The sequence below is a fragment of the Palaemon carinicauda genome, chromosome 24 (genome assembly GCF_036898095.1).
Source record: "Palaemon carinicauda isolate YSFRI2023 chromosome 24, ASM3689809v2, whole genome shotgun sequence".
Lineage (NCBI taxonomy): Eukaryota > Metazoa > Arthropoda > Malacostraca > Decapoda > Palaemonidae > Palaemon > Palaemon carinicauda.
The window spans coordinates 90,661,709-90,688,433 of record NC_090748.1 but is presented as its reverse complement, the minus strand read 5'-3'; the positions used below and the strand labels follow the sequence as shown (position 1 = coordinate 90,688,433).

Below are 26,725 nucleotides of genomic sequence, written 5' to 3'. Positions count from 1 at the left end.
CTCTCCTAGAGAGCTTTACGTTGGCTAGGCGACTGGTTTTTCACCAGGAGGAGTTTGGGGGATACAGCCTTTGCTTTCCCTTCTTTTAAACTGGTTTATAGAGCGAGAGTCTGATATGACACGAGAGAAGTTCTCGGCTTGGGAGTTCATGACTCTGCCCAGATAGACTTCTCAATTCTCGTAGACTCTCCCTGGCGCCTGGCCAGGAGACGCTCCAAGTTTTTTACAGGTCAACTTCACAGCTGTTTTCGAGCCTTTGAAGTTTTGCTGTACAATTATGTCATGCATAACAAGGCTTTCAGGGATGGTAAGCGGTACCGCCTCAGTCGCTAACCCCGTCTGTTGCCGCACCTGCTCCCGTAGACCCTAAATGGGCTTTGCTGCAAGACATGCAGTCCAAGCTTGCGTCCTTGATAGAGGACTTTAATGCGGAGAAGGTTGCTACCGAACCTTCTGGCCAACAACCTTCCAACCGGTCGGTTGTGCGCCCTGTTGACGCTGAGGTAACCTACTCGCGTCTGCCAGTTGAGGTGGTTCCTCCACCGATGCGACCCAGTGTGGGTTGCCAGCCGCACGTTGACGTTAAGCGACGCTCGGAGGTGGTTGTTGACGTTCAGGACGTTCAACAACCAGCAGAGGTGACTTGTTTTGATGCAGTGCGTCAACCTCAGCAACCCGGTAGGGTGTTGACTGCACAACCCAGACGGTCTAGACAGTCTCGGGTTGACGCTGTGCTTCCTCGCGCACCCATGGTTGTTGACAGTTCACAGACTGTGCAGCAGTTCCATGATGTTGCGTCCGGCTCCGTCACGCATGCACCAGTGCGACCGGACTCAGCGAGCCAGACGTTGCCCACTCCGTTGCCGTTTCCTCATCAGTTTTCGGATGAGGAACCCTCTGATGAGGACGTTGCTGAACAACAAGACGATCAGCCCCCAGAATAGATCAAGCCCTGCTATTCATCCAGAAGATGCTGAAGAAGGAACGCTGCTCAGTCAGGCTGTGGATGAGTCTGGTAGGGACGCTGTCATCCGTGGAACAATTTGTGTCACTAGGAAGACTACACCTCCGTCCTCTTCAATACCATCTAGCTTTTCACTGAAAAAAGGACAAGACGCTAGAAGCGGTCTCGATCCCGGTTTCCGAAAAGATAAAGTCTTGTCTGACTTGGTGGAAGGACAATATCAACCTAAGAGAGGGTCTTCCCCTGGCTGTTCAGACTCCCAACCACGTTCTCTTCTTGGACGCATCGGACGTGGGCTGGGGCGCGACACTAGACGGTCGGGAATGCTCAGGACTGTGGAACTCGAGTCAGAGGAGCATGCATATCAACTGCAAGGAGCTGTTGGCAGTACATCTGGCCTTGAAAAGCTTCAAGTCTCTCCTTCGAGGCAAAGTGGTGGAAGTTAACTCGGACATCACCACGGCCTTGGCGTACATCTCCAAACAAGGAGGTACCCACTCACTGACGTTGTACGAGATCGCAAGGGACCTGCTCATCTGGTCAAAAGGTCAAGACATCTCCCTAGTAACGAGGTTCATCCAAGGTGACTTGAACGTCATAGCAGATTGTCTCAGTCGGAAAGGGCAAGTAATTCCAACCGAATGGACCCTCCACAAGGATGTGTGCAAGAGACTTTGGGCCACTTGGGGTAAAACCATCCATAGATCTCTTTGCAACCTCGCTGACCAAGAGGCTTCCAATCTATTGCTCTCCAGTCCCGGACCCAGCAGCAATACATATAGATGCTTTCCTCCTAGATTGGTCACATCTGGATCTCTACGCATTCCCACCGTTCAAGATTGTCAACAAGGTACTGCAGAAGTTCGCCTCTCACGAAGGGACAAGGTTGACGTTAGTTGCTTCCCTCTGGCCCGCGAGAGAATGGTTCACCGAGATACTTCGATGGTTAGTAGACGTTCCCAGTAGTCTTCCTCTAAGGGTAGACCTTCTACGTCAGCCACACGTAAAGAAGGTACTCCAAAGCCTCCACGCTCTTCGTCTGACTGCCTTCAGACTATCGAAAGACTCTCGAGAGCTAGAGGCTTTTCGAAGGAAGCAGCCAGTGCGATTGCTAGAGCAAGGAGAGCGTCTTCCATTAGAGTCTACCAATCGAAGTGGGAAGTCTTCCGAGACTGGTGCAAGTCAGTTTCTGTATCCTCGACCAGTACCTCTGTAGCTCAAATAGCTGTTTTTCTCTTATACCTGAGAAAAGGACGATCCCTTTCAGCTCCCACTATCAAGGGCTACAGAAGCATGTTGGCATCGGTCTTCCGGCATAGAGGCTTAGATCTTTCCAAACATAAAGATCTGCAAGACCTCCTTAAGTCTTTTGAGACCACCAAGGAGCGTCGTTTGGCTACCCCTGGATGGAATTTAGACGTGGTACTAAGATTCTTCATGTCAGACAGGTTGGAGCCGTTACAATCAGCCTCCCTGAAAGATCTCACTCTTAAGACTCTTTTCCTGGTATGCTTAGCCTCAGCTAAAAGAGTCAGTGAGATTCATGCCTTCAGCAAGAACATCGGATTTTCGTCAGAAAAAGCCACTTGTTCGCTACAACTTGGTTTTCTAGCCAAAAATGAGCTGCCTTCTCGGCCTTGGCCTAAATCTTTCGATATCCCCAGCTTATCGGAGATCGTAGGCAATGAACTAGAAAGAGTCTTATGCCCTGTTAGAGCTCTTAAGTTCTATTTAAAGCGTACTAAACCTTTACAAGGCCAATCTGAAGCTTTATGGTGTTCAGTTAAGAAACCATCCTTGCCTATGTCAAAGAATGCTTGGTCAGACTTTATCAGATTGTTAGTACGAGAAGCTCATTCACATCTGAGTGAGGAAGACCGAACTTTGCTTAAGGTGAAGATGCACGAAGTTAGAGCTGTAACAACTTCCGTGGCCTTTAAGCAAAATATATCTCTGCAAAGTATAATGGACGCAACCTATTGGAGAAGCAAGTCAGTGTTCGCGTCATTTTACTTGAAAGATGTCCAGTCTCTTTACAAGAACTGCTACACACTGGGACCATTCGTAGCAGCGAGTGCAGTAGTGGGTGAGGGCTCAACCAATACAATTCCCTAATTCCTTATCCTTTTAATCTGTCTCTTGAAATGTTGTTTTTTTATGGGTTGTCCGGAAGGCTAAGAAGCCTTTCGCATCCTGGTTGATTTGGCGGGTGGTCAAAGTCATTTCTTGAGAGCGCCTAGATTAGGGGTTTGATGAGGTCCTGTTGTATGGGTTGCAACCCTTGATACATCAGATCCTAGGGGTCGATCAGCATCCTAAGAGGATCGCGAGGCTCCGTAAGGAAGACGTACTCTAAAAGGCAGAGTAATTGTTCAAGTCGACTTCCTTACCAGGTACCTATTTATTTTGTTTTTGTTATTTTGATAACTTCTAAAATGAAATAAAAAACTCTTAGCTCATAAAAGTGTAAACATATATTACTGGTCTCTACCCACCATCCTGGGTGTGAATCAGCTATATAATCACCGGCTAAGTTAAATATTGAAAAATGTTATTTTGATTATAAAATAAATTTTTGAATATACTTACCCGGTGATTATAAATTAAATGACCCTCCCTTCCTCCCCAATAGAGACGCAGTGGGACGAGGAGAAAATTGAGTCTTTTTTTACATTGAGAGCTGGGTATCTGGTCGACAGATGGCGCTGTTGGGCACACCCGCAACCTGTGTAGCGATCGCTGGCGAGTTTTTCCGTAGAGTTGTCTGTCGAGCAAAAGAGTTGCAGCTATATAATCACCGGGTAAGTATATTCAAAAATTTATTTTATAATCAAAATAACATATTTTGAAATATGATTTTTGTTACAATATTTGATTATCTTATAATTGAATAATTTTCAATATTAAACTTAGCCGGTGATTATATAAGCTGCAACTCTGTTGCTCGACAGAAAACTCTACGTTAAAAATCCGCCAGCGATCGCAATGCAGGTAGGGGGTGTACTTCAACAGCGCCATCTGTCGTGCAGGTACTCAGTACTCAATGTAAACACAGAACTCAATTTTCTCTCTGTCGGGCTACCGGCAAGACCTACTAATTCGCTGTTACTAACTGGATTTGTTTTCACAACTATTTGGTGAAGTACACTATTCTAGTTTTGAGCTTTCGCTATGCAGGTGTTTTATCTTCATCTCAAAACTTGAACTCGTTTTGGATAGATTTAATTATGGTGACAAAGAGAGTATGGACTCTCTTTCACTTTTAAATGGCCGACCCTTCCCTTAGACGGAAGTGTGTTTAGGTTTTTGATATTTTTGCTTAACACGTTATAGATCTATATATTTTATATCTCTCCGCCTTTATTAGGCCTCTTCGATTAACTTTCCATTTATTATAAACATATAAAAATAAATTTTAATGTTTTGTTTATATGCGACCTTTCCTGATAGTAGGCGGTCCTAACTTGGAACCGAAGTTAATCAACGTTGAGCCCGTTATATCGTATTTAGCCTTTAAAGAATTTAAAACTTTTTAAATGTAATGTTTTATGAAAGAATTTCTTTGATAGTCTTCGTACTGTTTTCAAAGATGAACTAACGTTTAGACTACGCAGTTGTTGACGTTCAGGACGTTCAACATGCGCTCTATCGTTACGATAGAGAGAGAGTGTATCACGGTTTCACTTTGCAGTAAGAGTAAATCGATTCTGACGTTTTGTTCATTCTTTCTTAGCTTAAATGTTTTAAATTCTAAATTAAAGGAACTTTTTATTTGGAAAACCTTTCAGTTTTTTCCTTTAGTCAAATAACATGTTTTTTTGACCATATATAATTGGGCTCTTCTCTTCTCTTAGGTGCGAAATCAAGAGAGAAAGAGAGAGAGAGATAGAGACGGAGGGAGAGAGAGGAGAGAAAACGTTCCGTTCAAGCGGGTAACGTTGTTCTCGTGTTACTCTCGTCCCTAGTCTCTGTACGGGGAGGAAGGTAAAACGTTTCTAGGGTTTTATTCTTGTCCCCAGGCTATGTGCGGTGAGAGATTGAAAACGTAGTTTATATGAACTAGCGTTTAGTCTCTTTCCCAGCCACTGAATTTTTTATCTTAATATATGTTTTCTGTTTTTTTGCTATTATTAATGAGCTGCATTTTACGACTGATTTCGCAATTACTACCTTTTAATGAAGGGTAGAATTGCGTGTTTCAGGTAGAAATCAGTAAAAGTTTCGATTTCAGTGAAATAAGTGCAAAACAGAAAATCGATAAAGTGATATGCGCAAAGTGTTACAGTGTTGCGTCCGAGGGTTCGTCTGTTCGTGCCTGTCGTTCACCTAGTCCGGGACCTCTTGCAAGCTCCCAAGCCCAGGGGAGAAGTAATGTCGAACGACTTATGGGTTCGAGAGGCCTTGATCAACGAACAGACGTTTTCCCTCTGTGGTTTCGGGCGTATCTACTCAAGATCGCCCCACCCACTCTAAGACGAGAGAGCCCATTTATTCTTCGTCTGCGGAAGAGGTTTCTCGTAAGAAACCATGGACCAAGGTCTCGCGGCTTATTAAGCGCAAGTCGGTCCTTTCCGCGCAAGTCCAACGGCCCAGTTGTAGCCACTGGGTCAGTTCGGACTCGCTGCAGTCTTCCGACGACTGCTCACCTCCTAAGAGAGGCAAAGCGGTACCGCATCAGGCAGTCACACCGTCTGTTGCCGCACCTGCTCCTGTAGACCCTAAGTGGTCTTTGCTGCAGACCATGCAGTCTCAGTTAACGTCATTGATGCAGGACTTTCGTGCGGAGAAGGTTGACACTACACCAACCTCTAGCCTACAACCAACCACAGTTGTGCGTCCTGTGGACGCTGAGGCGACCTTCTGCCGCACTCCAAGAGAGTCCCGCCACCCATGCGTTCCAGTGTACCCTGCCAGCCGCATGTTGACGTTCAGCGACGCACGGAACCTTCCGTTGACGTTCGCGAGGTACAACAACAGTCTAAGTTGTTTTGTTTTGACACGGTGCGTCAACCTCCGTATTCTAGAGTTGTTTTGACTGCTCAGTCTAGACAGTCAAAGCAGTCTCGAGTGGACACTGTACGTCCTCACACACCTGTTGTGGTTGACAGTTCAGTTGTTGACAGTTCACAGACTGTCAAGCAGTTACATGACGTTGCCTTCTGGTCTGCTACTTATGCACCAGTGAGAGACTCACTGAGGTAACCTAGCTTTTATCGGACAAGGTTCCTGTAGATGAGGAAGTTGCTGTTCTCCCTCCTACTGATATTCCCTTGAGGACTCTGTCAGATGGAGAGGAGCCTTAAGCTGCTTAGCCTCCTATGGACTTTAATTAAATCATGATGACTTTTTTAAGGATCTTCGTCCGGATCTTGTAACTGCTGCTCCTCGTTTGCCTTAACGTCAGAACTTACACTAGGCCTAGCTACTTCGAAGCCGTTGTTTTTAAGCTAGTGCTCTCTCGCTCTCCTAGAGAGCGTTACGTTGGCTAGGCGACTGGTTTTTGCACCAGGAGGAGTTTTAGGGATACAGCCTTTGATTTCCCTTCTTTTAAACTGGCTTATAGAGCGAGAGTCTGATATGACACGAGAGAAGTTCTCGGCTTGGGAGTTCATGCCTCTGCCCAGATAGACTTCTCAATTCTGGTAGACTCGCCCTGGCGCCTAGCCAGGAGACGCTCCAAGTTGTTTACAGGTCAACTTCTCAGCTTTTGTCGAGCCTTTGAAGTTTTGCTGTACTATTATGTCGCACATAACAAGGCTTTCAGGGATGGTAAACGGTTCCGCCTCAGTCGCTAACCCCGTCTGTTGCCACACCTGCTCCCGTAGACCCTAAATGGGCTTTGCTGCAAGACATGCAGTCCAAGCTTGCGGCCTTGATAGAGGACTTAAATGCGGAGAAGAACCTTCTGGCCAACAACCTTCCAACCGGTCGGTTGTGCGCCCTGTTGACGCTGAGGTAACCTACTCGCGTCTGCCAGTTGAGGTGGTTCCTCCTTCTGGCCAACAACCTTCCAACCGGTCGGTTGTGCGCCCTGTTGACGCTGAGGTAACCTACTCGCGTCTGCCAGTTGAGGTGGTTCCTCCACCGATGCGACCCAGTGTGGGTTGCCAGCCGCACGTTGACGTTAAGCGACGCTCGGAGGTGGTTGTTGACGTTCAGGACGTTCAACAACCAGCAGAGGTGACTTGTTGTGACGCAGTGCGTCAACCTCAGCAACCCGGTAGGGTATTGACTGCACAACCCAGACGGTCTAGACAGTTTCGGGTTGACGCTGTACTTCCTCGCGCACCCATGGTTGTTGACAGTTCACAGACTGTGCAGCAGTTCCATGATATTGCGTCCGGCTCCGTCACGCATCCACCAGTGCGACCGGATTCAGCGAGTCAGACGTTGCCCACTCCGTTGCCGTTTCCTCATCAGTTTCGGATGAGGAACCCTCTGATGAGGACGTTGCTGAACAAGACGATCAGCCCCCAGTCCTGCTATCCATCCAGAAGATGCTGAAGAAGGAACGCTGCTCAGTCAGGCTGTGGATGAGTCTGGTAGGGACACTGTCATCCGTGGATCAATTTGTGTCACTAGGAAGACTACACCTCCGTCCTCTTCTATACCATCTAGCTTTTCACTGGAAAAAGGACAAGACGCTAGAAGCGGTCTCGATCCCGGTTTCCGGAAAGATAAAGTCTTGTCTGACTTGGTGAAAGGACTATATCAACCTAAGAGAGGGTCTTCCCCTGACTGTTCAGACTTCCAACCACGTTCTCTTCTCGGACGCATCGGACGTAGGCTGGGGTGCGACATTAGACGGTCGGGAATGCTCGGGATTATGGAACTCGATTCAAAGGACAATGCATTTCAACTGCAAGGAGCTACTGGCAGTACGTCTGGCCTGGAAAAGCTTCAGGTCTCTCCTTCAAGGCAAAGTGGTGGAGGTGAACTCGGACAACACCACGGCTTTGGCGTACATCTCCAAGCAAGGAGGGACCTACTCTCTGACGTTGTACGAGATCGCAAGGGACCTCCTCACCTGGTCAAAAGGTCTAGACATATCACTAGTAACGAGGTTCATCCAAGGCAACTTGAATGTCATGGCAGATTGTCTCAGTCGGAAGGGACAAATAATTCCAACAGAATGGACCCTCCACAAGGATGTATGCAAGAGACTTTGGGCCACCTGGGGCCAGCCAACCATAGATCTCTTCGCAACCTCGATGACCAAGAGGCTCCCAATATTTTGCTCACCAATCCCGGACCCAGCAGCAGTTCATATAGAGGCCTTTCTCCTAGATTGGTCACATCTAGATCTATATGCATTCCCTCCGTTCAAGATTGTCAACAAGGTACTGCAGAAGTTCGCCTCTCACGAAGGGACAAGGTTGACGCTAGTTGCTTCCCTCTGGCCCGCGAGAGAATGGTTCACAGAGGTACTTCGATGGCTAGTAGACGTTCCCAGAACACTTCCCCTAAGGGTGGACCTTCTACGTCAGCCACGCGTAAAGAAGGTACACCAAGGCCTCCACGCTCTTCGTCTGACTGCCTTCAGACTCTCGAGAGCTAGAGGCTTTTCGGAGGAGGCAGCCAGAGCGATTGCTAGAGCAAGGAGAACATCCACCCTTAGAGGCTACCAATCGAAGTGGGAAATCTTCCGAAACTGGTGCAAGTCAGTATCCGTATCCTCGACCAGTACCTCAGTAACTCAAATAGCTGACTTCCTCTTATATCTGAGGAAAGAACGATCTCTTTCAGCTCCCTCTATCAAGGGTTACAGAAGCATGTTGGCATCAGTCTTCCGTCACAGAGGCTTAGATCTTTCCAACAATAAAGATCTACAGGACCTCCTTAAGTCTTTTGCGACCACGAAGGAGCGTCGTTTGGTTACACCTGGTTGGAATTTAGACGTGGTACTAAGATTCCTTATGTCAGACAGGTTCGAACCGCTACAATCAGCCTCCCTGAAAGATCTCACCTTAAAGACTCTTTTCCTGGTATGCTTAGCCACAGCTAAAAGAGTCAGTGAGATTCATGCCTTCAGCAAGAACATCGGATTCTCATCCGAAACGGCTACATGTTCTACAACTTGGTTTTCTAGCCAAAAACGAGCTGCCTTCTCGGCCTTGGCCAATATCGTTCGATATTCCAAACTTATCGTATGGTTGGAAATGAACTAGAAAGAGTCTTATGCCCTGTAAGAGCTCTTAAGTTCTATTTAAAACGAACTAAACCTTTACGAGGCCCGTCTGAAGCTTTATGGTGTTCAGTTAAGAAACCATATTTGCCTAGTCAAAGAATGCTTTATCCTATTTTATCAGACTGTTAATACGAGAAGCTCATTCCCATCTGAATGAGGAAGACCAAGCTTTGCTGAAGGTAAGGACAAACGAAGTTAGAGCTGTCGCAACTTCCGTGGCCTTTAAACAAAATAGATCTCTGCAAAGTATAATCGACGCAACCTATTGAAAAAGCAAGTCAGTGTTCGCGTCTTTTTATCTTAAGAATGTCCAGTCTCTTTACGAGAACTGCTACTCTCTTGGACCATTCGTAGCAACGAGTGTAGTAGTGGGTGAGGGCTCAACCACTACAATTCCCTAATTCCATAACCTTTTTAATCTTTCTCTTGAAATGTTTTATTTTTGTTTTTGGGTTGTCCGGAAGGCTAAGAAGCCTTTCGCATCCTACTTGATTTGGCGGGTGGTCAAAGTCATTTCTTGAGAAGCGCCTAGATTAGAGGTTTTGATGAGGTCCTGTTGTATGGGTTGCAACCCTTGATACTTCAGATCCTAGGGGTCGCTCAGCATCCTAAAAGGATCGCGAGGCTCCGTAAGGAAGACGTACTTAAAAAGGCAGAGTAATTGTTCAAGTCGACTTCCTTACCAGGTACTTATTTATTTTGTTTGTTATTTTGAATAACTGCTAAAATGAAATAAAAAATCCTTAGCTCATAATAATGTAAACAATTATTGCTGGTCTCTACCCACCCCCCTGGGTGTGAATCAGCTTATATAATCACCGGCTAAGTTTAATATTGAAAAATGTTATTTTTATAATAAAATAAATTTTTGAATATACTTACCCGGTGATTATATATTAAAGGACCCTCCCTTCCTCCCCAATAGAGACCCAGTGGACCGAGGAGAAAATTGAGTTCTGTGTTTACATTGAGTACTGAGTACCTGCACGACAGATGGCGCTGTTGAAGTACACCCCCTACCTGCATTGCGATCGCTGGCGGATTTTTAACGTAGAGTTTTCTGTCGAGCAACAGAGTTGCATCTTATATAATCACCGGGTAAGTATATTCAAAAATTTATTTTATAATAAAAATAAAATTTTTCTATAAAAAGATTTATTTCAGTGAAGAAAAATAAGGAAATTTGAGTTTCCATTTAATATTTATGGTAATCGGTATTATCTTTATTTGTTAAAAAAATTTGCCCCTTTTTAAAAGAAAGCTTTTAGAATTGCCATCACATGATGATATAAAATTTGTTCAATTATACTAAACTCTAATTGAGACACTCTTTAGTATGAAATAGGAAATAATTTCCCTTTACTGGCATCCAGCTTAGTTAGCACGTTAATCAATCAAAGCTGTCAAACCTTTTTTTTTTCTGTGACCGCGTTGCTTTTTTTTTACACAAATTGAAATGGAATGAGGTGTAGAGTGGAATTTATTCCATATTCTTAGCTTATGCTATGTTTTCTGTCGAGCAACAGAGTTGCAGCTTATATAATCACCGGGTAAGTATATTCAAAAATTTATTTTATTATAAAAATAAAATTTTTCTATAAAAAGATTTATTTCAGTGAAGAAAAATAAGGAAATTTGAGTTTCCATTTAATATTTATGGTAATCGGTATTATCTTTATTTGTTAAAAAAATTTGCCCCTTTTTAAAAGAAAGCTTTTAGAATTGCCATCACATGATGATATAAAATTTGTTCAATTATACTAAACTCTAATTGAGACACTCTTTAGTATGAAATAGGAAATAATTTCCCTTTACTGGCATCCAGCTTAGTTAGCACGTTAATCAATCAAAGCTGTCAAACCTTTTTTTTTTCTGTGACCGCGTTGCTTTTTTTTTACACAAATTGAAATGGAATGAGGTGTAGAGTGGAATTTATTCCATATTCTTAGCTTAGATTTAAAAAAGGTCAAAATTTCCATTAAGAAATGACAGATAGAGGAAAAGAATTTCTTTATAAAACAAGAAAATTGATGTAAGCTTTGAGGGGAGTATAGTTAAATATAGAATAGGCCAGCTGTTTCTTAGTAGAGCTTAAATACTACAGCTCTCAAATATGGAAAAGAATATTTCATGTTTTATGCAGTAAATTTGTTTACAGTATACAGAATCTGCATTAGATAGCATTAACACACAAAATATTGTAGGAAATACTTAAAGGAAATGAGGAATAAGGATTATCGCCAATAAAGTAGGGTATTATGAACAATAAAAAAAGTGTGAATAACAGAAATGAAAAGTAAACAGAAAAGAAGGAAGAATGAATTATGCAGGAAGGAATCAAATGTTTTTAAAGGGAAATAATTAGCTGAAAATAACTGGATAAGAATGATGAAAGGAAGGAGTGTAAATTAAAGGGATAATAGATTAAAATTTAATGTAAAAAGAAGGTAGAGAGAAATCATATTAAAGAGAAAATTAATCATAGTTATACTATATATGACAAACTTCATAATAGAATTGAATTGTTAAATTTAAGGATTTAAGATTGTCAAGAGAATAGAGTGAAATTTAGACATAGTTTATTTAGTGTTATAGAGTATTTAGAAGCTTATTAAGGAAAGGATGTAAAAATACAGTACAAGTTTGTGCAGTACAGTACTTCATTATACAATTGCTGTAGATTAGTGGACTACAGTACTTAAAAATGATGTAGTGTGTTATTTGTGGTGTTTTGCTATTTATGCTATTGCATTTAAGCAGTGGTTAGTTGGTTAGGGGATTTAGAGTTCATTGACCTAAGGACAATAATTATTTTCGGGTTTTTGGTCTTCACTGGTATCTCTGGTATTTAACTCTTGCTAATCTTTCCTTCACTATCACACCTCTTATCTTAATTTGGGGCTCACCAGTATGGATGCCAGGGGAGGTTCATAGAAACAAACAGAATTTTGATGATGAAATTACTAGAGTATTTCTATACTCACTTGGCAGTCATATACAGTATACCCCCCCTCCTCAATAACTAGTGATGTAAAGAAGCTGTAAAGCTAGTTTCGACTTTGAGACAAAGACAATAGGATTTGATCTACAACTTCAAGACTGAAAGACAATGGGATATGATCTTCCTAAGGGGCAGTACAGGTACTCTATTTCCATATACTGCCATATGATCCCAATGCTACATTAGAGGGGTAAGGAAATTACAAGGAAAGAAAACAGGAAATTTTTCAGTTTCAAAGCTAGACATCAACATTTAACCAGCTCTCAGAGGGAAGCAATATGAACACCAGGTGAGCATAGAAAGAAGTAATTTTATTAATAAAATTTTGATTTTCAATGTTATGAATTAGCTTGAGATCAGAGCATCAAATTTCTGGGCTCATTTAGTGGTTCCCTGAAGGATTTTTTCTAAGTGAAATGTTTAACTTGGTTCAAAGCAGACTTTTAAGAAGTTCGACAGTTAAGTAGGAAGAGACCCAAGGGTACAAACAAGAATTAGAACATGATACTAGAGGGCTAAAAGGAACACTTAAGTGAACCTTTAGGGTTGTGGTGGCTTATTGGAAACATCCCTTCCTGGTAATCTGCTGGACTGGGATTTGAAACCCGCCCAAGTTCAATAATTTTTTGTGCTGTGAAACCTCACCATCCTACAGAGCTGATGATGGTGGGTTTGGGAGAGCCCATAGGTCTACCTGCTGGGTCATCAGCAGCCATTGCCTGGCTCTCTCAGGTCCTAGCTTGGGTGGAGAGGGGTCTCAGCCACTGATCATATCGATTGTATATATGGTCAATCTCTAGGGCATTGTCACTGTCCCTTGCCTCTGCCGTTCGTGAGCGGCCTTTAAATCTTTAAATCTCCAGTGTGTCATTCAAGCCAAACTATAAGTTATTACTCTCCCTAAGAGAGTTTGTAAATAATGAATCTGGGTTACCTTACTCTTTAGGACACAGTTTCTCCCAATGCTCTTCAAGAAATCATAACCTTCCTACTGCTCCACTAGTTGGGTAATACATGTTTGACAATTAGTGTTCAGAGCATGTGTCTGTGAAATAATCTTCCTCTTATAAATTTACTTTATTTATTTGTAGGAACAACCTTGGCAACTGTATTATTCAATTGAAAATAGGTGAACCCTTACAGATTGCCACATCTCCTCTCAAGTCACTACATCCTATAGTTATTTTTTTTATATATTTTTGAATACCCTTATTGCCTTTATTGGTATTTTTTTTCCCATTTGCTGCCTACTTGAGGATTTTTTCCCATCGCTCTTGTAATCTTTTTATGAGAGGTGTGTCTTTGGTTTATTGCTGATAGGTTTCCCTTATTTCTCTCCAAGATTTTACATTCCTTTTTTTATGCCTTAGATTAACCATTCTGTCAACATTCGTTAATGTAAACGAAGATTATTGATAAATAGTGGCCAATATTGTAATTTGGAGTCTTTTAATTCAATTTTCCCTTGAGGATTTTTTAACATACATTTTTTAATAGTGTTTTACGATTATTAATAATCAGGCTGTTCTGTGAACTTTCCAGATACTCTTTATATATCAGTAAATGTACTGTATTCTTGTACCATTTCTTTATTGCAGAATATTGTTTGTTTAGAGGCCCTGTTTTGAGCTCTGCAATTGTAGGCTCAAAATTTTTTTTTATAATTACCTAGTTGTTTGTAGTTTGCTGTGAATTGAATAAATATCAATAGATCATCTTTTGTTTTGTATCTTTAATTTTATAATTTTTTATGCCTTTCATTTTCTTTAGTTTTACAAGTCAAACTTATGTTTAGGGCTCCTATTTAACTTTTATGGATTGATGTCGACTTACAAATAGAAAAAGGTTAAAAAAGATAGATAAGAGTAAAATGTTGTTGTTTAGTGTTATTAGAAAAGGAATTTTTTTGTTGGAGGAATATTTTTATTATTACATGTATAATATATATTTTGTATTAGGATTACAGAACATTGAATATGCTTTTATTTTATGACACGATGCCTCTAACAAAACAATATGTTCTTTAATTTTTTTCTTGGCTTTGTTTTCAGTGCCAGGAGAAAATGTAGCTGTACCAAGTAAGGGAGCTCAGGTCCTACAAGGCGAGATGCGATCGAACTTGTTAGATGGAAATACGGTAAATTACGATATGGATAGAGGCTTCACCAGACATCCAATTGATGATAACAGTGGCCAGGGGATTCTGATTAAACTTGGAATGCAGTGTATTATCAATCACATGAGAATGATGCTCTGGGACAAGGATCAACGGTAAGGAGAATTCATTGGCTTAGTATTTGTTTTATTTATTTATATGTTAGATTATTAAGCTTTCTGTAATTGCAATTAATGCACTATGTAACCATGGAGATTATTGTTATGACCTTAAAATGTGTTAGATTTGGATTTGACTTCCGGTCTCCACTTATATGTGGTAAAAAAAATGAAAATTGGGCAAAAGAGTAAAACACTTAGAGACAGAGATTGATTTCAATCCTCCCACACCTGAGAGTTATTATTTTAAAGATCAGACCTTATTTTCTCTTAAGTTTTTTACACAAATAAAAAAAAGAGAGATACAGGTTTTATTTTATGGTATCTTTAAAGAAATTCCTGAAACGAAAATGGGATTTTATATTAGCAAAGGAGAGTTATCTGATTATCAGAAACTTTATGTAAATTCCAACTTAATGGTTTATGTTTACTTGAATTCACTTCTTTTCTGACAAGAAAGTCCTGAAACTTTTGTTAAAAACAAGGCAAATCAAAATTTCATAACGTTTACCTTGAAATTATTTTTATTCCTAAATAGCAAAACCACAAGTCCTTCCTAATTTTTATCTGCTCTTAAGGTCAAGAAACCATGTTTTTTTCTTGACCCTATATAGAAATTTCGTTGGACATAGATCGGAAGATAATTTGATTAGAATATTCAATCAAATAAAAAAATGTGTTTAGAATTGAGGGTATTACATTTTATCTGTTAATCTTGATGTTCAAAATGTTTAAAAAAGTACACAGAAAGAGGATATTTACAGTAATACCAAAGGCATGATTAGATTAGTCTTAGCTCTTTGGTTTATTGCCTTTTTACTATTTTACTGCCCCCATGAAGTTGTTGGGTACAGTCTTGATGGTCTGTAGAATTGTATCCTTCATCTGAAGAATGTTTTGAATGGGAAATTTAGAGGAATCTACTATTGGGCATGAATGTAAAGAGAGTTCTGTATGAGAAAGTGATTGTACCAACTGTGATGTATGGACCAGAGTTGTGGGGAATGAAAGTGACGGAGAGACAGAAATTGAATGTGTTTGAGATGAAATGTCTAAGGAGTATGGCTGGTGTATCTCGAGTAGATAGGGTTAGGAACGAAGTAGTGAGGGTGAGAACGGGTGTAAGAAATGAGTTAGCAGCTAGAGTGGATATGAATGTGTTGAGGTGGTTTGGCTATGTTGAGAGAATGGAAAATGGCTGTCTGCTAAAGAAGGTGATGAATGCAAGAGATGATGGGAGAAGTACAAGAGGAAGGCCAAGGTTTCGGTGGATGGATGGTGTGAAGAAAGCTCTGGGTGATAGGAGGATAGATGTGAGAGAGGCAAGAGAGTGTGCTAGAAATAGGAATGAATGGCGAGCGATTGTGACGCAGTTCCGGTAGGCCCTGCTGCTTCCTCCGGTGCCTTGGATGACCGTGGAGGTAGCAGCAGTAGGGGATTCATCGTTATGAAGCTTCATCTGTGGTGGATAACAGGGGAGGGTGGGCTGTGGCACCCTAGCAGTACCAGCCGAACTCGGTTGAGTCCCTTGTCAGGCTGGGAGGAACGTAGAGAGGAGAGGTCCCCTTTTTTGTTTCATTTGTTTGATGTCGGCTATCCCCAAAATTGGGGGAAGTGCCTTGGTATATGTATGTATGTATTAAAATTATGAATTATTTTTTATACTCTGCTAGGAACCTCCCCTATATAATAAAGAGCAAGTGTCAGGACACACACACACACACACACACACACACATATATATATATATATATATATATATATATATATATATATATATATATATATATGGCTATGCACAGCTTACCCCATCCCTCTGGTAGGAGGAGAGAGAGTAGTCATGCCCTGGTGAGAGGTTGTTGAGTGTGTGTGCATAAATTAAGTATATAGCAGTCATTTTTGACAGGTCGTGTACACTAGTCATATTTTTTACATAGAACTAACTTTTTATGTCAGCTGTATGATGGGTAAAATTTTAACTCTGTATTCTTACTTTAAAAAATGATTGTTATAATCTTAACCTGTACTGTAGAGTATATCATTCAGGTAATAGCTATTTGTTTTTTTACCTTTCAGTGGTTATTCATATTACATCGAAGTGTCCATGGACCAAAAAGACTGGGTTCGAGTTGTGGATCACACTCGATATCACTGTAGGTCTTGGCAGTACCTTTATTTCCCTCCAAGAGTTGTTCGTTACGTTCGCATAGTTGGAACTAATAATACAGTTAATCGCGTTTTTCACGTTGTAGCCTTTGAAGCTTACTACTCTAAACAAGAAGTACAGCTACACAAAGGACTTATTGGTAAACCCATATTTATCTTTGTATCTTATCTGAAACATATTTATACATTCAATTTTTAATGTATATACAGTATAGTATTATGACTGGATGCCTCATATTTCATCATGAGGTATAATTGTATATATTTTATGTCAGTATTTATAGGACTATTTTATATATGTATTTATATTTGAATGTATATAAATGTATGTATAAAGTATACACATATCTAATTATATATGGATATATCATCAGCACCTGCTGAGAATGTTGCTTTGGTCACAAAGAGTGCTCTGGTGATAGAAGGAGTGAGTCGAGCTCGAAATAATCTCTTGAACGGAGACATTCACCACTACGATTGGGACTCCGGTTACACCTGTCATCAGCTGGGGTCAGGCTCAATATGTGTGCAGTTAGGACAGCCATACTGGCTGTCATCATGCAAGTAAGGTTATATACGTACTGTACTGTATATATTCACGGGAAGTAAATGTAGGGAGAGGTGTAAATTTATAAATGTATTTGGGAATAATAGAAGCTAGGGGAGTGAGTGGTTTCCAGTGCAAATGGGGCTGAGACAGAGATGTGTGATGTCACCATGGTTGTTCAGTTTGTTTGTTAATGGAGTAGTGAGAAAGGTAAGTGCTTAAGTGTTTGGTCAAGGATTGAAACTGATGGACGAGAGTGGTCATGAGCGGGAGCCTGGGAGATTTATCAGTTGTTGTTTGCGGATGATACTGTATTGGTTGCAGAGGAGAAGCTAGGTCGATTAGCGACTGAGTTTGAAAGGGAGTGAGAGAGAAGGAAGTTGAGAATTAATGTGGGTAAAAGTAAGGTTATGAGATGCATAAGAAAGGAGGCTGGTGCTAGGTTGAATGTCATGTTGAATGGAGAGTTACTTCAAGAAATAGATCAGTTTAAGTACTTGGGGTCCGTTGTTGCTGCAAATAGTGGAGTGGAAGCAAATGTATGTCAGAGAGTAAAGGAAGGATGTAAAGTGTTGGGGGTTGTAAAGTGAGTGGTAAAGAATAGAGGGTTAGGAATGAATGTAAAAAGAGTTCTGTATGGGAAAGTGATTGTATTAACTGTGATGTGTGGATTGTAGTTATGGGGAATGGAAGTGACGGAAAGACATAAATTGAATGTGTTCGAGATGAAGTGTCTGAGAAGTATGACTGGTGTGTCTATTAAATAGGGTTGGGAATGAAGTAGTGAGTGTGAAAACGGGTGTAAGAAATGATTTAGCAGCTAGCGCGGATATGAATGTGTTGAGGTGGTTTGGCTATGTAAAAAGAATGGAAAAAGGATGTCTGCTAAAGTAAAGTAGCTGATGAATACAAGAGTTGATGGGAGAAGTACAAGAGGAAGGCCAACGTTTTGGGTGGATGGATCGAGTGAAGAAAGCTCTGGGTGATAAGAAGACAGATGTGAGGGAGGCAAAAGAGCATGTTAGAAATAGAAATGATTGGCCAGCAATTGTGATGCAGTGTCGGTAGGCCCTTCTGCTTCCTCCGGTCCTCTTGGTGACCACTAAGGTAGCAGCTGTAGGGGATTCAGCATATGAAGCTTCATTTCTGGTGGATAACGGGGGAGGATGGGCTGTCGTATTGTAGCAGTACCAACCAAACTCTGCTGAATCCCTCATCAGGCTGGGAGTAGCAATGAGAGATTTTTTTCATGTCATCTACCCCCCAGAATTTGGTGAAGTGCCTTGGTAGATATATATATTTATATGTGTGTGTGTATGTGTGTAAAATAAATTTTACAGAAAAATTATAGAAATATCCATAAATATAAACAGTCTTCATCTTAGATATGTAAATATTCTTTGCAATGCTATTTTTTAAATATTTAACTTAGCTGGTGAATATATAATAGCTGAGCCTCCGGCGGCTCGACAGAAAAACACACAAAAACTCGCGAGCGATCGCTATGAAGGTTGCGGGTGTGCCCACTAGCGCCAACTATCGGCCAGATACCGCATATACATGTAAACAGACCCAATTTTTCTCTGTCGGTCTGATCGACAAGACGTACCATTACTCGCTGTTAACCTGGAGTTTTTCAACAGTCTTGGTGAAGTACTTCCTTTTGGTTTGAGCTTTCGCAGTGCAGGTGTTTTATCTTCAACTTAAATCTTGAACTCGTTTTTGGATAGATTTAATTATTGATGACTTTGGATTGTTTTTTGGACTTTCTTTGACTTTTAAATGGCCGACCCTTCCCTTAGTACGGAAGTGTGTTTTAGGCTTTTAGCAATTATCTTATCACGTTATAAATTGTTGTTGTTAATTATAGATTTTCCTCTATATATTTTATATCTCAACCGCCTTTATTAGGCCTCTTCGATTAGCTTTCCATTTATAATAAACATCAAGATAAATTTTAATGATTTGTTTATATGCGACCTTACCTATTCCTCCCCTAATCCGAGAGTAGGCGGTCCTAACTTGGAAACCGAAGTTAAACAACGTTGAGCCCTTTCAATCGTAAATAACTTTTACAGAGCAAATGATTTAAAACTTATTAAATGAATATTTTTTAGTAGATATTTTATGAAAGATTTTCTTTGAATAGTCTTCGTACTGTTTCAAAGATGAACTAACGTTTAGTTTATTTATGCTACGCAGTTTGCGCTCTATCGTTACGATAGAGAGAATCACGGTTTCACTTTGCAGAAAGAGTAAATCGATTCTGACGTTTGTTCATTCTTCTTTCAAACTGAAATGTTTTAAATACTATTTTAAAGGAACTTGTTAATTGAAAAACCTTTCAGGTTTTTCCTTTGGTCAAATAACCTGTTTATTGACGAAAGGTAAGTGGGCTTTTCTCTTCGGTGCGAAATCAAGAGAGAGAGAGAGAGAGAGACGGAGAGAGAGAAAGGAAGAGAGAACGTTCCGATCTTTATTCTCGTCCCAAGCGAGTAACGTTGTTCTCGAGTCAGTTTTTTACTCTCGTCCCTAGTCTCTGTACGGGGAGAAAGGATAAAACGTTTTTAGTTTTTATTCTCGTCCCAAGGCACTGTACGGTGAGAGATTTAAAACGTAGTTTTGAATGAACTAGTGTTTAGTCTCCTTCCCAGCCACTGATCTTTTTATCTTAATATATGTTTACTGTTTTTTGCTTGTATTAATGTGCTTACATTATACGACTTATTTTACAATTTTAACCTTTTGATGAGGGTAGAATTGCGTGCTTCAGGTAGAAATCAGTTTTATTCATACCTAATGTGAATTGTTGAAAAATTCGATTTCAGTGAAGTAAGTGCAAAACAGAAAATCGTAGTGATAAAGTGATAATTGCGCAAAGTGTTATCAGTGTTGCGACCGAGGGTTCGTCTGTTCGTGCCTGTCGTTCGCCTAGTCCGAGACCTCTTGCAAGCTCCCAAGCCCAGGGGAGAAGTAATGTCGTACGACTTATGGGTTCGAGAGGCCTTGATCAGCGAACAGACGTTCCCTCTATGGTTTCAGGCGTGTCTCATCAAGACCGCCCCTACCATAAGACGAGCGAGACGATTTTCTCATCATCCGAAGGCTTTTCGCGTAAGAAACCGTGGAGCAAGGTTTCGAGGCCCTTTAAGCAAAAGTCAGTCCTTTCAGGACAGGTCCAGCGTCCTGGTTGTAGCCATTAGGACAGCTCTGACCCTATGCAGTCATCGGAAGACTGCTCGCCGCCTAAACAAAAGCGTAACACAGGCTCCGAGAGTCTTATTGTAGGCAAGGTTTTGCAGTCACAGACGTTACCCTCGTCTCTTACCGCAACCATTCCCGTTGATCCTAAATGGGTTGTACGGCAAGACATGCAGAATAAGCTTGCCTCTCTTATGGAGGACTATTCTGTTGAGCAGGTTCACGATGATCCTTGCCGCTTAGCTGATCGAGATCCTGGCCGTCAGCCGCCCAAACGAGACTTTGCTCGTCCTGTTGACATTGACGTTACAAAGTCACGTCAATCGTGTTTTGTAGAGCCTCACTCGATGCAGTCCCGTGTTGACTCTCAGCCGCTTGTGGACGTTCAGCCGCTGCCGCTTGCTCTTGTTGACGTTCAGGACGTTCACCAACCAGCATAGTTGACTTGTTTTGACGTTGAGCGTCAAGCACCGCAGTCAAGAGTTGTTTTGACTGCTCAGTCTAAGCAGTCAAGGCAGTCTCGAGTTGACGTCGAACGTCCTCCCGCACCTGTTGTTGTTGCTGGTCAGTCCTTTAAGCAGTTACATGACATAGCGTCCTTGACTGCTACTGTTGCTCCTTTGTGTGTGGACTCTGCTTGTCAAGCATTGCCACCACGGCAGGTCTCTCCCTTGCTTGAGACTCGGCAATTGTCGGACAAGGTTCCTTCAGATGAGGAAGTTGCTGATCCCCCTCCTACTGATATTCCCTTGAGGACTCTGTCAGACGGAGAGGAGCCTAAAGCTGCTCAGCCCTCTATGGACTTTAAATAAATCATGCTGATTTTTAAGGATCTTTGTCCGGATCTTTTTGTAACTGCTGCTCCTCGTTCGCCTAAACGTCAGAGTTTACACTAGGCCTAGCTACTTCGAAGCCGTTGTTTTCTAAGCTAGTGCTCTCTCGCTCTTCTAAGAGAGCTTTACGTTTGCTAGGCGACTGGTTAATCACCAGGAGGAGTTTGGGGGAGACAGCCTTTGCTTTCCCTACTTTTAAGCTGGCTTATAGAGCGAGAGTCTGATATGACACGGGAGAAGTTCTCGGCTTGGGAGTTCCTGCCTCTGCGCAGATAGACTTCTCAAACCTCATAGACTCTCCCTGGCGCCTGGCCATGAGACGCTCCAAGATTTTATGGTCGACTTCAGAGCTAGACCATCTCCTGTTAGGAGTTTTTTCGAGCGTTTGAAGTTTTGCTGTACAATTATGTCATGCATAAACAAGGCTTACAGGGATGGCTACAATAATCTGACAGCCACGTTCTCTGCAGGAACAAGTCCCTCAGGGATGGCTCCAATGATCTGGCAGCCATGTTCACTGCAGGAGTACGTAAGAGGCAAGTGCGCTCAATGTGTTCATTGTCAAGACAAACTTCACGATGAAGTCTACCAGGCTGTCTTGACAGCATTAATGGAAGGCGCCTGGATGGTCTCTCTCGACCTTCAGGAGGCATACTTCCACATTCCTATACACCCGGATTCCCAACCGTTTCTGAGGTTTGTTTACAGGAATGTGGGGTACCAGTTTCGAGCCCTGTGCTTTGGCCTCAGTCCTGCTCCTCTCGTGTTTACGAGGCTCATGAGGAATGTGGCAAAATCCCTCCATCTATCGGGGATCCGAGCCTCCCTGTACTTGGACAACTGGCTTCTCAGAGCATCGTCCAGTCTTCGCTGTCTGCAGGATCTACATTGGACGTTGAGTCTGGCCAGGGAGTTGGGACTTTTGGTCAACCTAAAAGTCCCAACTGATCCCATCCCAGATTATTCTATATTTGGGGATGGAGATTCGCAGTCCAGTTTTTTCGGGCTTTTCCGTCTGCCACCCGAATAGAACAAGCCCTGCTCGAAGTCCAACTAATGCTGAAACGAAACGTTTATTCAGTCAGGAGTTGGAACAGTCTCGTAGGGACTCTCTCATCCCTGGAGCAGTTTGTCTCACTAGGGAGACTACACCTTCTGCCTCTCCAGTTCCATCTAGCCTCTCACTGGAACTAGGACAAGACGTTAGAGACGGTATCATTCCCAGTCTCCGAACCAGTAAAGGCATGCCTGAAATGGTGGGACAGCAATATCAGTCTGAGAGAGGGACTATCCCTAGCAGTCAAGAACCCAAACCACGTGTTGTTCTCAGACGCGTCGGATTTGGGTTGGGGTGCGACCCTGGACGGTCGGGAATGCTCGGGTCTGTGGACCTCAAGTCAGAAGAGCATGCACATCAACGGCAAGGAGCTATTAGCAGTCCACTTGGCCTTGATGATATTCAAAAGCTTTCTTCGAAACTAAGTTGTAGAGGTCAACTCAGACAACACCACAGCTTTGGCGTACATCTCCAAGCAAGGAGGCACACACTCCTTCACGCTGCTCGAGATCGCAAGGGACCTTCTCATATGGTCAAGAAATCGAGGCATCTCCCTGTTGACGAGATTCATCCAGGGGGACTTGAACGTCTTGGCAGACTGTCTCAGTCGGAGGGGTCAGGTGATACCCACGGAATGGACCCTCCACAAGGACGTGGGCAAGTGTCTTTGGGCTACTTGGGGTCAACCCACCATAGACCTCTTTGCCTCCTCGTTGACCAAAAGGTTACCAATCTATTGCTCTCCAGTCCTAGATACAGAAGCAATCCACATAGACGCTTTTCTACTGGATTGGTCTCTTCTGGACTTATATGCATTCCCACCATTCAAGATAGTCAACAAGGTACTGCAGAAGTTCGCCTCTCACGAAGGGACAAGGTTGACGTTGGTTGCTACCCTCTGGCCCGCGAGAGAGTGGTTCACCGAGGTACTTCAATGGCTGGTAGACTTTCCAAGAAGTCTTCCTCTAAGGGTAGATCTGTTACGTCAGCCCCACGTAAAGAATGTCCATCAAAGCCTCCCCGCTCTTCGTCTGACTTCCTTCAGACTATCGAAAAACTCTCAAGAGCTCAAGGCTTTTCGAAGGAGGCAGCCAGTGCGATTGCAAGAGCGAGGAGAGCTTCTACCATTAGAGTATACCAGTCGAAGTGGGAAGTCTTTCGAGACTGGTGCAAGTCAGTTTCTGTATCCTCGTCCAGTACCTCTGTAGCCCAAATCGCAGATTTTCTTTTACATCTGAGAAAGGTTCGCTCCCTATCAGCTCCCACGATTAAGGGCTACAGGAGCATGTTGGCTTCGGTCTTTCGACATAGAGGCTTAGATCTTTCCAACAATAAAGATCTCCAAGATCTCCTTAAGTCTTTCGAGACCTCTAAGGAACGTCGTTTGGCAACTCCTGGATGGAACTTAGACGTGGTCCTAAGGTTCCTCATGTCAGACAGGTTTGAGCCATTACATTCAGCCTCCCTGAAGGATCTCACCCTCAAGACACTTTTCCTAGTGTGCTTGGCTTTGGCTAAAAGGGTCAGTGAACTTCATGCCTTCAGTAAGAACATCGGCTTTTCTACAGAAAAAGCCACTTGTTCACTTCAACTTGGTTTCCTGGCCAAAAATTAACTGCCTTCTCGTCCTTGGCCTAAATCTTTTGATATTCCTTGCTTATCAGAGATCGTAGGCAACGAACTGGAAAGAGTATTATGTCCTGTTAGAGCTCTTAAGTTCTATTTAGCTCGTACTAAGTCATTATGAGGTAAATCTGAGGCATTATGGTGCTCAGTTAAGAAACCATCATTGCCTATGTCAAAGAATGCTTTGTCATATTTTATCAGATTTTTAATACGAGAAGCTCATTCTCACTTGAATGAGAAAGACCGATGTTTGCTTAAGGTTAAGACGCACGAAGTTAGAGCTATAGCAACCTCCGTGGCCTTCAAGCAAAATAAATCTCTGCAAAGTATTATGGACGCGACTTTTTGGAGAAGCAAGTCAGTGTTCGCGTCATTTTACTTAAAAGATGTCCAGACTCTTTACGAGGACTGCTACACACTGGGTCCATTCGTTGCAGCGAGTGCAGTAGTGGGTGAGGGTTCTACCACTACATTACCCTAATTCCAATATCCTTTTTAATCTGTCTCTTGAAATGTTTTTAATATTGTTTTTTTGGGTTGTACGGAAGGCTAAGAAGCCTTTCGCATCCTGGTTGATTTGGCGGGTGGTCAAAGTCATTTCTTGAGAGCGCCCAGATTAGGGGTTTGATGAGGTCCTGTTGTATGGGTTGCAGCCCTTAATACTTCAGCTCCTGGGAGTCTTTCAGCATCCTAAGAGGATCGCTGGGCTTCGTGAGGAAGACAGACTAATAAGGCAGAGTAATCGTCTAAGTCAACTTCCTTACCAGGTACCTTTATATATTTGGGTTTTGTTATGATATAACTGTCAAAAACTCTAAGTATATACGCTGTAAACTTAATTAACTCTGGTCTCTACCCACCACCATGGGTGTGAATCAGCTATTATATATTCACCGGCTAAGTTAAATATTTAAAAATGATATTTTAATTGTAAAATAAATTTTTGAATATACTTACCCGGTGAATATATAAATTAAAGGCCCCCCCTTCCTCCCCGATAGAGACCCAGCGGGATGAGAAAAATTGGGTCTGTTTACATGTATATGCGGTATCTGGCCGATAGTTGGCGCTAGTGGGCACACCCGCAACCTTCATAGCGATTGCTCGCGAGTTTTTGTGTGTTTTTCTGTCGAGCCGCCGGAGGCTCAGCTATTATATATTCACCGGGTAAGTATATTCAAAAATTTATTTTATAATTAAAATATCATATTTATGATATCTAAGTATAAAAGTTTAGGCTAAGTATAAATGGCATATCTTGAAATGTTCAAATTCATATTTTCCACCTACTGTATAAGTCCTGTTTTCCTTGAATATTAATACAAACATAATTAATTATTTTATATAAAAAAAGAAATCTTTGCTTGTACAGTATATCTGACTGTTATGGAGATGATTCAGATCAGATTTATTCATAAAATCACTAACATTCTAATAGTTATAGTAATGAAGCTACTTCTCTTGTGTTCTTCAGCTGATCCCCTGGTCAGTTTCACTTGTTCAAATCATTTGTTGTAAGCATCTTGGTTATAAACCCATAACACCTGAGATCATAAGAGCAATTGTACAGTACAAGATCATTACTGCCAAACAATCTTTTGTATTGCTGTTCACAAGTTATAAATCTTTCAGGCTGTTGTTATGGGACTGTGATGATCGCTCATATAGTTATTACATAGAAGCTTCAGTGAACAACCGTGACTGGGAGCTTATTGTAGATAAGACAAGAGAAGCTTGTAGATCCTGGCAGACTTTAACATTTACACCAAGATCTATTGTATATTTCAAAATAGTTGGAACCTTTAATACTGCAAATGAGGTAAGAAGCATCCTTCTTTCAGTTGTACAGGACTGGTACCCACCTTAAAAATTTTGGGAAAATTATTATTCTCTACAATTCTGCTAGTGGTGCCATATGACTAATTAATTCTTTGAAAGTTGTTATTTTTAAGAAGTTTATAATTATTGATGAAACTATTTACCATGCTGCAACATTACCAGTTATTATTTTGATATAGAATATATGCACCTTCATGGCATCTGCTAAAGTTTAGTGCTCAAAATCAACTGACCTTTCAGTCCATTGCCACTTGACTACTGCAGTTTGCTTTAACTCGCTTTTATTCATTATTATTGTTATTATATATTATTGTTGTTAGAAAGAAGAACCTGCAGTCTTAAGATAGATTACCATCTCAACTCAATTAGATTTTATATTTGTTTTGTTCTTTTGATATTCTTGTTTGGTGGTGATAAGTAATATACCCAAAATTAAGTACCGTCAATTGTTATGTCTACCTATCTTTTGCATGCTAATGAACGATGTACATGAGTTTTATTTCCTTCTTAAAAAATATGTAACCATTCAAGTATTAACTTTGTAAGAATTTGAATGTTTCTGTAACTTTCTCCGATCACATAGTGGGTTACTAAGACTTAGTAAGTTTTGGATGTGTCTGCCATCTTCACTGACCACTTACTTGGTTACCAACACTGCAGTATTTATTTTTAAATCTGTATTACAGAGTTGATGATACTATGACTTGCCAAATACTCTCTTAACCAGCCAAATTTTATAAGTGATTAGCCTTGAAAGCACTTAATTTGTTCAACTTTCTTTGTTAATCTCATAAATCCAGAGAGTCTTTGCTTATAGACTGTAAATATAAATGATCTCCCTGCCCTAATCTGACTTCCATAGTCGGGTCTGGTGGTCATAGTGTTTCATTCAGTAAGAGATTTGAATATTCACTACACCTTACACCTTGCAGAGTCTAGATCCTCTCGTAGAGCCTCGATTTATTTCTTCATTTACTTTAGATCCTTCTGCTGCTGAACCCTTGCATTCCTAGTCGCTCTTTTAGACAT

The 26,725-nt window shown here is 41.6% G+C and overlaps 1 protein-coding gene across 1 annotated transcript in view; it reads left to right on the top strand.

Annotated features, from left to right (window-relative positions):
- BTBD9 (BTB (POZ) domain containing 9) overlaps nucleotides 1–26,725 on the top strand; it is a 90,632-nt gene that overhangs the window by 53,384 nt on the left and 10,523 nt on the right. Inside the window, exons 7-10 of the mRNA XM_068348328.1 lie at nucleotides 14,205–14,424; nucleotides 16,504–16,733; nucleotides 16,968–17,157; nucleotides 25,490–25,676. Of these exons, the coding sequence (XP_068204429.1) occupies nucleotides 14,205–14,424; nucleotides 16,504–16,733; nucleotides 16,968–17,157; nucleotides 25,490–25,676 (827 nt within the window). The remainder of the gene's footprint in view (nucleotides 1–14,204; nucleotides 14,425–16,503; nucleotides 16,734–16,967; nucleotides 17,158–25,489; nucleotides 25,677–26,725) is intronic.